Source organism: Tachyglossus aculeatus, chromosome X4 (assembly GCF_015852505.1).
Source record: "Tachyglossus aculeatus isolate mTacAcu1 chromosome X4, mTacAcu1.pri, whole genome shotgun sequence".
NCBI lineage: Eukaryota > Metazoa > Chordata > Mammalia > Monotremata > Tachyglossidae > Tachyglossus > Tachyglossus aculeatus.
In genome coordinates this window covers 28,527,164-28,537,067 of record NC_052098.1, presented here as the reverse complement: position 1 = coordinate 28,537,067, position 9,904 = coordinate 28,527,164, and the positions used below count along the sequence as shown (strand labels likewise).

General features: G+C 44.4%; 1 protein-coding gene across 1 annotated transcript in view; it reads right to left on the bottom strand.

Moving 5' to 3' along the window:
• Positions 1-6,308: 6,308 nt before the first annotated feature.
• Positions 6,309-9,904, bottom strand: part of ADAMTSL1 (ADAMTS like 1) — a 714,148-nt gene continuing 710,552 nt past the window's right edge. The window contains exon 29 of the mRNA XM_038769612.1: positions 6,309-7,053. Coding sequence (XP_038625540.1) covers positions 6,720-7,053 — 334 coding nt within the window. The 3' untranslated portion in view covers positions 6,309-6,719. The remainder of the gene's footprint in view (positions 7,054-9,904) is intronic.

Sequence of the window (9,904 nt, the reverse complement as noted above, 5' to 3'; positions counted from 1 at the left end):
CAAGGGTGGTTGTTTAGTGTCATACTCAAGAGTGAAGTGGTACTTCATTTCTACATTGCCAGAAGAAGGCTCTGACATGATGCACCTCACTCAACTCTGAGAGGGTGTCATTGCTACACTTTTGAGTTGGAATCACAGTGACTGCTAAGCAGAGGTCAAGCTACTGCTGTCAGATCGAAATTTCTGCTGCCGAGTTAGTTTTATTGACGTTAAGCTGTGTGGGCAATTTGTCATCCCATCCTTCTGGTCAGTTGCGAGTGGCTGCATTTGTGGCAAAATTGATTTCAAAGATGCTGTGTTATATTTTTTTTGTTAGCAAGAATTACTATAATAAACAGTACTATAATAAACCCTCAAGTCCCAGTCTAGATAGATAAATTTAAGCCCCCCTGTTGAGGGTGTTTTACACTTGCATGGTAAGAGGAGATGAAAATTCCACCTTAGCAGAAAAAAAACAACTGTTCCAAATCCAAAATGTGTTTCAGGGTTCTGGAGTGTAACAGTAATCTGCTTTGTCTGTGCCAAGCTAGTTGGATGAACACAAATAAATATGAGTCTAATACAAAAATGATAGCGGGTATACCTTACTGGACAATCACAGTTCCTTCTGACTTCCTTAGGACTGCACATACAGAAATAACTCAGTGGAACACAATAGACCAGATTCTCCCAGTGGGTATGCTTCTTCTGGGACTAAGGGATCTAAGGCGGCCCTTTCTAGTGCATCACTGTTATGGTTCACTAAATGGTGTCCTAGAGACCTGTAAGGGTTAAGATTTCTCCCTAGGCTCTTTCCTTACACCTTGGGAGGTACATAGACATTGGGGAATCATAGTGCCCTCTGAGCTATCCAGCTTGCCACCATTCAAGCTCTGGGTCAGCTGTTAGCCCTGACCTAACCAAATACAATCCACATGAAAAAAGATCAGACACATGTAACATTTTAGGATCTAGCATAACAGGATGGCCCTAATTGTCACATTTCCAAATCTCTGATTGTTACAGCTGTGCCAGTTTGCTTTGCAGGCCACTGCTGGCAGACCTTTCCCCCATTTCTCTCTGCTTCCTTCACCACCCCTCCCCCAACTCCTTTTTTCTGTATAATACTGTACTTCAAACTTCCAGTGTCTCTCTGCCTTTCCCCTACCCAGCTCACATCTGTCCAGCTATCAGGTTTAAATCCTGCCCCTCCCTTCCCCAAACATCTGCTGGGATAATGCAAGAACTGTTTTTAAAACAGGTTTGTTTTTCAGCTCAAAATTCAAATCAACATCTTTCTCTCACTCTCTGCCCCCTCTTCACACACACTCTCTCTCTCTTGCTCTCTTTTCTCTCTCTCTTCCAGCACCAGAGGCGCCTGGTTCTGAGTATGGTAGATAAGAGACAAAGAAACAGTAAGAACAATAATTCTGTGCTAACACACATTTCCAGGAAAAACAAAACACTATTGGCTGTCTGTGATTTCTGCTCATATCACTACATTCTGCCACCTTTTCTTGCTCTCACTTCTATTTTGTTCCATCCCTGCCCACTGAACTGATCAATAACAGTGGAAGTTTGTTCTTCTGGGGGAAAATACACTTGGCTTTACCTTCTCCAAGTTTCTGCCCCAAGGCCTTGGGGGGAGCCTGTGTAGCCAGCTCAGGTCACCTTGGGCCATCTTACTTGGTGGCCTAGACATTGCTTTACCTTTGTCCTTTTTTTTTTCTAAACGGTTTGATCTCTTGTCTCAGTTACCTTCAGGGCATTTTGGTCTTCCTGCAGTATGGAAGGGAAAAGTTGCCAAGGCCCTTACAATTAGGGAGAGGAGGAGGGATGGTGGAGAAGGGAAAATAAATAAATAAAATGAAGAAAGCTTGAGTTCTGTTCAACCTGGTTGCACAAGTCCTTTGCGTGGCCAGAGCAGATCACCTGCCCTTTTCCCATCTTCACACTTTGCCGCAAGTCCCACAGCAGCGAGATTTGAACTGGTTGAGCTGGCACAGTTTCAGCTGCTTCACCTTCTCGCAGAACCTGGTGGTGTCTCTGCACTCCACTGGTAAAGGAGGAGGGATGGGGAAAGGGGACAGAAAGAAAATGGTGAAACAAAGACAAATTCACAACTCCACTCCTTTGCGTACAGAGCACAGGGTGGGAGGGGGGACAGGCCTTTGTTGGGTGGGTTCCCAGCAGCCTAGGTTGTTTGGAATTGTTCTTGTACCTTGGCTGGTGTTTGTCTCTTCCACTTGGCTATTTACTGGATGTACTTCTTTTCTTGAAGACCCTACCTCCTGGCCTCCTGTTTCCTTCCCTCATACGTAGTAACTGTTTCTCTCCTGCATCCATAGACCACATATAAATGGGGCTGGTAGGTACCTCATTTGAGATGTGCATTCTTCTCCCCAAGGTTAGCTAGCCTTCTCTTCTTATGGACAAATCTTAAGGCACCCCCCGGGCAGCAGGGGGGGATGGTCATGCTTTCCCCATGTTTCTCCTCTTTTTCTCTGAGTGTAATTAAAATATAATTATTGTCATCATTCACTAATAATAATTATTGCAGTATTTGTAAAGTGCTTACTCTGCTCCAAGCACTGTACTAAGCACTGGGGAAGGTGCCAAAGAAGTTTGGGAACAGTCCCACAAGGGGATCAGAGTCTAAGGGGAAGGGAAAACAAGTATCTTATAGCCATTTTAAGGATGAGAAAACTGAGGGACAGAGAAGTTAAGTGACTTGTCCAAGGTCATGCAGCCAGCACACGGTGGAGCCAGGAAGTAGATCCCAAATCTGCTGATCCCAGGCCCGAATTTTTTTCAGCAGGTCATGCTGCTTCACTATTGCTGAGGGCTAATATTTGTCAGATGCAGTGTGTAGGCACTTAGAAACCAGATGGGAGCTCACACTTTTTAGAGGACCTAATATGTAGCTGTAGCAGGGGCGCAGCTCCCTGCACGCCCTCCCAGATGGGAAGAACTTTTGGTGTATCTCTAGGGACTTTGGGGGTAACCTTCAAAAGAGTACATAGGAGGTGTTGGTTGTGTTATCTTCCAAACAAATACTCCAACCCGTTTTGGAGGAGGAGCTAAGGGGCAGAAGGGGAGAGAAGTCGGACCAGGTAATCTTCCTAAAGGAGACTACATTTCCCAGAAAGCAAAGGGAATTTCCTGGTCCTAAACAGCAGAAACAGGAAATAACATGGCCTTTTCCAATATTTCCTGTCTACTTTGGAACAGAAGCTATCAAAGGTGAGTGGGACATTTTGTTCTCGGCTGTTGTGTTCTTTGAGTGAAGTATCTCTGTAGTGAATCACGCTGCCTTTCTCTCTGGAAACCGGCCTTTCCACGTGGTGAGTGATTCTTTAATCACCTCGTTCAATTTGTCACATTTGTGGGAGAAGCTTGGGTCAGCCAATAAGGGTTTAGAACTCTATGTGTTTCCCTTTTGTCAGTTCATTCCAGTCCTCCTTCTCCTCCTCCCTGCCCTTAAGGAGATTTCAGTCTAATTGGTAAACTTTTACTTGTGAGTATTGGGCTGGAAAATACTGACCGCTCTTTTAAGATGTATGTTGGGGCACCTAATGCATAAGAAGTGGCTCTGAAGGATCTGCTAGCATGTCAATTCCTGTGGGTTTTTTCTCATTGGAGTGGGATTTCTGATTCTCATCCAGTTATTATTACTGACTTATCACAAATCAATAATCACACAATAGGTGGTCTCCAGAGGAGCAAGGGGACATGAGGACACATGGCAGGGGCAGGGAAGTATGCATATTGCTGTTGGGATCAGTATTCCCCTTTCGCTGAGGGTGTGGAGAAGCAGAAGTTCGGAGAGAGGAGTCCTGCCTCAAGGTTCTCTGTCAGTTATTCCCTCCCTGTTCCTAGTTGCTCCAGCAAGAGATGGTGGCCATATGTGAATGGGAGAAGGGAGGAGAGGGCAGATGGACCTTTGGGGGGTGACTTTGTAAATCAAACAATTTCCATTAAGATATTTTTTTTTCTAGGTGGCCTTTCTGGGACATTCATTTCATTGCCCAAAAAGCTAAGTATGGACTTCTACATACTGAGCAGAATAACAAGATAAACATTGGCTTTTTAAGAAGTTCATACCAGGTTCCTTGAAGTTTTCCCTTTTTAGGATAATTAGTCAACGGTATTTATTAAGCAGTTATTGGGTGCAGAGCTCTCTACTACATGCTTGGGAGAGTACATCAGAAACAAAGGCACGGTCCCTGCCTCTAAGTGGCTTACAGTCTAATCGACAGAGGCAGACAAACACCAATTGTGTACAAATAGTGGGGTCAGGAGGAAGAACAAGAATATAACAGGAAGAAACATGATCATGAGGGGATGAAATAATTGAATGAATGGACCATGAGTAGACATACATACATAAGTGTCGAGGGTGGCTGCTGGGTTTACAAGACTTGAGCCATTAAGAATTGATTGGGCAAAGTTTCTTGGAGGAGGTGGGAGTTTTAGGAGGGCTTTCAAGGTGGGAGAGCTGTGATTTGGTATATTTTGAAGGGGGAGGGTGTTTCAGGCAGGGGAAACAGCATTTCCAAGGGGTCAGAAGTGGGAGACTCAAAAGTGCAATCCCATTAAAAGGTGAGCTTGGGAGGCAATGGTGAGGGTGAAGATAGCTGAATTGTCAGATAGAGAGAACCTTGAAGTGAATACTGAAGAGCTGCCATTTGAGGCAGATAAAAATGGATAGCAATTAGAGGTTTTTGAGGAGTGGAGAGATGTGTTCTTAGTGAGGTTTTAAGTAGGTGACCCAGGGAGCAGTGTGTAGAGGAGACTTAGAATAGCTTCCTCACTGGTCTCCCAGCCCTTCAATCTAAATAACAAGATGGGTGCCCGGATCCACTTCCTGAAACCTTACTCAGCACACCTCTCTTCTTGAAAACCTCCAAAGGCTGCCCATCTCCCTCCATAACAAATAAAAAACTCATAATATTGACTTCCTGGTTCTCCACCACCAGCTTTCTCCATCTTGCATATGGGCTGTCTTCAATCAATCAATAGTATTTACTGTGCACCTACTCTATGCTGAGCATTGTATTTACTCCTCACCAGCTCACACCCTTTGCTCCTCCCAAGCTCACCTTCTAACTGTGCCTTACAGCAACACTCATGCTGTTCCCCCTGACTGGAACTTTCATCCCCTTCAAATATGCCCAAATGCGGCTCTCCCATTTTGAAACCGCTCTAAAAAATCCCACCACCTCCAAGAAACCTTCCCCTGTTAATGCCGTACACCCCAAGTTACCCACACCAAACAGCCATCCCTAGCACATATGCATTTATATCTATCCTCAGCACATATGTGTGTATGTATACATATATAAATTAATATATATATATATATTAAGGGTCCATTCAATTATTCATCCAGCTAGTTCATCCTGACATGCTTGTGCTTCTACAAGTTCTATCCCTGCTCTTTTTCCCATTATATGTAAATCATTTATGTCTGCATGTCTTTACCAATTAAATTGTGAAACTCTTCAGGGTTTGTGTTTGCTGCACTCTCCTAAGCGCTTTGTACAGTGCTCTGCATACATACAGTAGGTGTGAATAAATACCATTGATTGAAGAATGTCTGCCCTGGTGGAAAGCCCAGGTGGTATAGAAGGATCATCTGATTCAGCAGCAGTAAGGCCTTTGACCTTTACGAGTCCAAAATAGCTGAACTGACTGAGGCAGAGAACAGATAGAACCTACAGTTTACCCAGGAATGGACCTTCTCCGAAGTCAACCAAGCCATATTCTCAGGATGTCTAACTCAGGAGAGAGAAATTTTGCTGCTGTCCCTGCCTCATACTGTCATCCCTGTTCAAAGAGTCTTCACCGTTCAACTGACCCTCCCAAACTTCTGCTATTCACACCTTTCTTCCCTCTCTTCTCCCTTTTCTCCTTCTCCCTTCCCCTATTCTCACATGAAGTGCTTAGAAGCGAGAGTAGAAGAAGGGAAATGGAGTCTTCATTCAGGAACAGAGAAGGAGACTGAGGCTGGCAAATTTGTAGTCTGCTGTTGACTTTTCATGTTAGAGATGCCATCATCTCCTCTCTGACTCCTCTTCCTGTGGCCGGACAAAGAGCCAATAAAGAAGAGGAAGTATTAGGCCCTGGTGAGGGGAAGGGGTTATCCTCTCTATTTGCACTGCAATCCTCAATAAACTTGTTCCATCACTGGCTTAAGAAGGCAAAAATTTTAACTACATCCCCAACGAAGCTGGATGTTCTCCATCTTAGGAAGACAAGAGCATAACCTATTAGCAAAATCCAAGTGAGTTGGATCCCTTAAGGGTTCGAGATGGTGAATAGCTGTAAAGAATGAAAAAATGATGTTAGGGTTCCACAGTGAAATATCAAAACAGTGGTTCCAAAGTGGCCCCCGATACTGCAGAAACTTTATTTGTCTAGCTTCAGTGTTTATAACTCTTATTTATTTATTTTTTTTGGCAAGTCCAAACTGTTGCCTGTCACCTGAAAGCCACTTTGAGCCACAGTGAGAATGACTTATCAGCTAATCAACTGAAGGTTAGTTTGATACGGATTTCAGCCAACAGTCTATGTTTATGATTCCAGCAGTTGCTTTTTCAGCAGAACGCTCTCCCTGGCCCAGTGCTGGGAACCTTAGAAAGCACCTGTCACCTTTAGCCACAGAGTTGAGAGCTGGCATTTTGTGAAACACATCCACCCATACAAGAGTTCCTGCGAGAACACTAGACTCCGCCACCTTAAGGAAACCTGTTCCAGAACACTAGCAATGGTGTCTGGGCACTCAGGGCTGCCCTCTGTGCCCGGAGCCCAGCCGAAAATTTGCAGATGCCTCTTTTGGGTTGGAACGTACTGTTTTCACAAGGGGTGATGTTGCAGCGCTGCCAGTTGGCCGGCCTGGGTCTCCAGGAGCACAGATGCTCCGGCACAGGCTTGTTTGTACGGAGGTGCACACACTCCACTTGACGGGACTGGAAACCATAATTCCCGCAGGTAGCCGTACACAGAGTCCACAGGCTGACCCGCCAGTGTACGCCACAGGCTTCCGTCCAACAGTTCTGGGTGCTCATGGGCCTGAAAGAGAGGGGAGAAGGGGGATCATCCTCTACAACAACGTCAAGTTTAAATCACCTCTGTCGAGACGTCCCTGGTCAAGGGGTCAAAATGGCTGGTTTCTGATCCTTGGAACGCTCACAGTAGAGATGAAAGATACATACTCCAAACTGGGCTCAGTCAGAATGGATCAGAAAACAAAGGAATTGATCAAAAGCCTTTTCTGACTGGTAGTTAGGTACATTCAGAGTAGAGGGAGAACAAGTCTGTAGCTTGAGTTTTTCTTCATGTGGTGTTGCTCATTTTTGACCACATTGTGTGTTGGGCAGTCTTCTTCTCTCCTCATTTAATTCTTTCCTGACCAGGTACTCATCCAAGATCCACCTTTTCCTCTCCATCCAAACCGCTACCACGTTCCTACAATCACACATCCTATCCTGACTGGATTACTGCATCAGCCTCCTTTCTGACCTCCCAACCTCCTGTCTCTCCCCACTTCAGTCCATACTTCACTCTGCTGCCCGGATTATCTTTCTACAGAAACGTTCTGGGAATGTCACCCCCCTCCTCAAAAATCTCTAGTGGTTGCTTATCAACCTCCTTATCAAACAACTCCTCACTATTGGCTTTCTAGCTCTCCATCACTTTGACCCTTCTTACTCACCTCCCTTCTTTCCTTCTACATCCCAGCCTGCACATTCAGCTCCTCTGGTGCTAACCTTCTCACTGTGCCTCATTCTCACCTGTCCTGCCGTCGACCCCTGGCGTACGTCCTACCTCTGGCCCAGAACGTCCTCCCTCCTCAAATTCACCAAACTTCCCTCCTTTAAAGCCCTACTGAAGGCTCACCTCCTCCAAGAGGCCTTCCCAGATTAAGCCCCCCTTTCCTCAGCTCCCCCTCCGCCCCGCGTTGCCTCGACTTGCTCCATTTGCTCTACCCCCTCTCCCCGTCCCACAGCACTTGTGTATATGTATATATCTAAAATTCTATTCATTTATATTGATGCCTGTTTACTTGTTTTGATGTGCATATATATCTATAATTCTATTTATTTATATTGATGCCTGTTTACTTGTTTTGATGTCTGTCTCCCCCCTTCTTGACTGTATACCCAGTGTGGGCAGGGATTATCCCTCTTTATTGCTGAATTGTACTTTCTAAGCACTTAGTACAGTGCTCTGCACACAGTAAGCTCTCAAAAAATACGATTCAATGAATGAATGAATGAATATTGCTTTTCTATACATTAGCTTGTGGGAAATAAGGGATGGTCTATCAGTGTTGTGGTGCTGAAAGCAAGCCTATTTGATGAGAGCGATAGATTGACCTTCTCTTATTAACTACCAATAGGAAGCATTTCTTCTTGCCCTTTTTTCAGATGCATTTTGAGCAAGAATGCCACACAGGATTTACTGGTGTGCAGCAAACGCTGACCTTTAAAACAAACTGACAGATTCAAGCAGTGTGACTAACAAAATATCTCTTCAGTGCTACCAGAAACACTTCAAAGTAACCGTGGACCCATGGTGGTCCTTGAGGGGTTGTAGTATGGCTCTCTGAACTCCCTGACAGAAGGGGGTTGCCAGAGGCTACCTCACCACAGATAATTCCCTCTGAGATTACTACTGTGTCCTCCACCTTGACCTCCCTTAGCCCCCTTCTGCACAAATTTCATAATCACATATCAAGTTCTGTGTCTTTTTAGCGTTCCAACGGTTTCTCCCTCTGTCTCAATTCCCTTTTTGGCACAACTGGTTGGGTCACTCACCTGGCTAGCTGGCTAGCAACTTAGAGTTTCTGACTTCTGCTCTACATCCCAGCACTCCTGAGAGTCCCTTCCCCACAGCACCTGTATATATGTATATATGGTTGTACATATTTATTACTCTATTTATTTATTTATTTATTTATTTATTTTACTTGTACATTTCTATCCTACTTATTTTATTTTGTTGGTATGTTTGGTTCTGTTCTCTGTCTCCCCCTTTTAGACTGTGAGCCCACTGTTGGGTAGGGACTGTCTCTATGTGATGCCAATTTGTACTTCCCAAGTGCTTAGTACAGTGCTCTGCACATAGTAAGCACTCAATAAATACGATTGATTGATTGATTGATTGATTGATTAGTGAGTTTCAAGATTCCAGTTGTCGGTAGAACTTTTAAATAGGAGTTTTGAATTGGGTATAATTATAAATCATACATATTTGGTTGTTACAGTAGATTTTCTTGGCAGGCGATAGATTTTTTTTAATGGTACTTGTTAAGCACTTACTATGTGCCAAGCACTGTACTAACAACTGGGGTAGTTATAGTATACACAGATCAGACACAGTCCCTGTTCCACACTGGGCTCACAGTCTAAGTAGGAAGGAGAACAGGTAATGAACCTTATTTTACAGATGAGGTAACTGAGGTACAGAGAAGTGAAGTGACTTCCCCAAGGTTATACAGCAGGGAGGGTACTAAGCGCTGGGGTGGATACAAACAAATCAGTTTGGACACAGTCCCTGTACCACGTGGGACAGCAGCAGCTCCCTAGACCACAGGCCTGGGAGTCAGAAGTTCATAGGTTCTAACCCTGGCTCTGCCACTTGTCTGTTGTGTGACCTTAGGCAACTCACTTCACTTATCTGTGCCTCAGTCACCTCATCTGTAAAATGGGGATTGAGGCTTAGAATAGTTCAAATTTAAATTTTTAATGAAAATGTAAGTTCCTTGTGGGCAGGGACTATATCATTTTTTTTATTCTACACTTTCCAAGTGTCTAGTACAGAGCATTGTATCAGGTGGGCACTCAGATACTATTACTTCTAAAGAAAGGAGCTGGAGCATTAATGTCAGCACTTCCACAGCATTCACAAGAAACAGGAT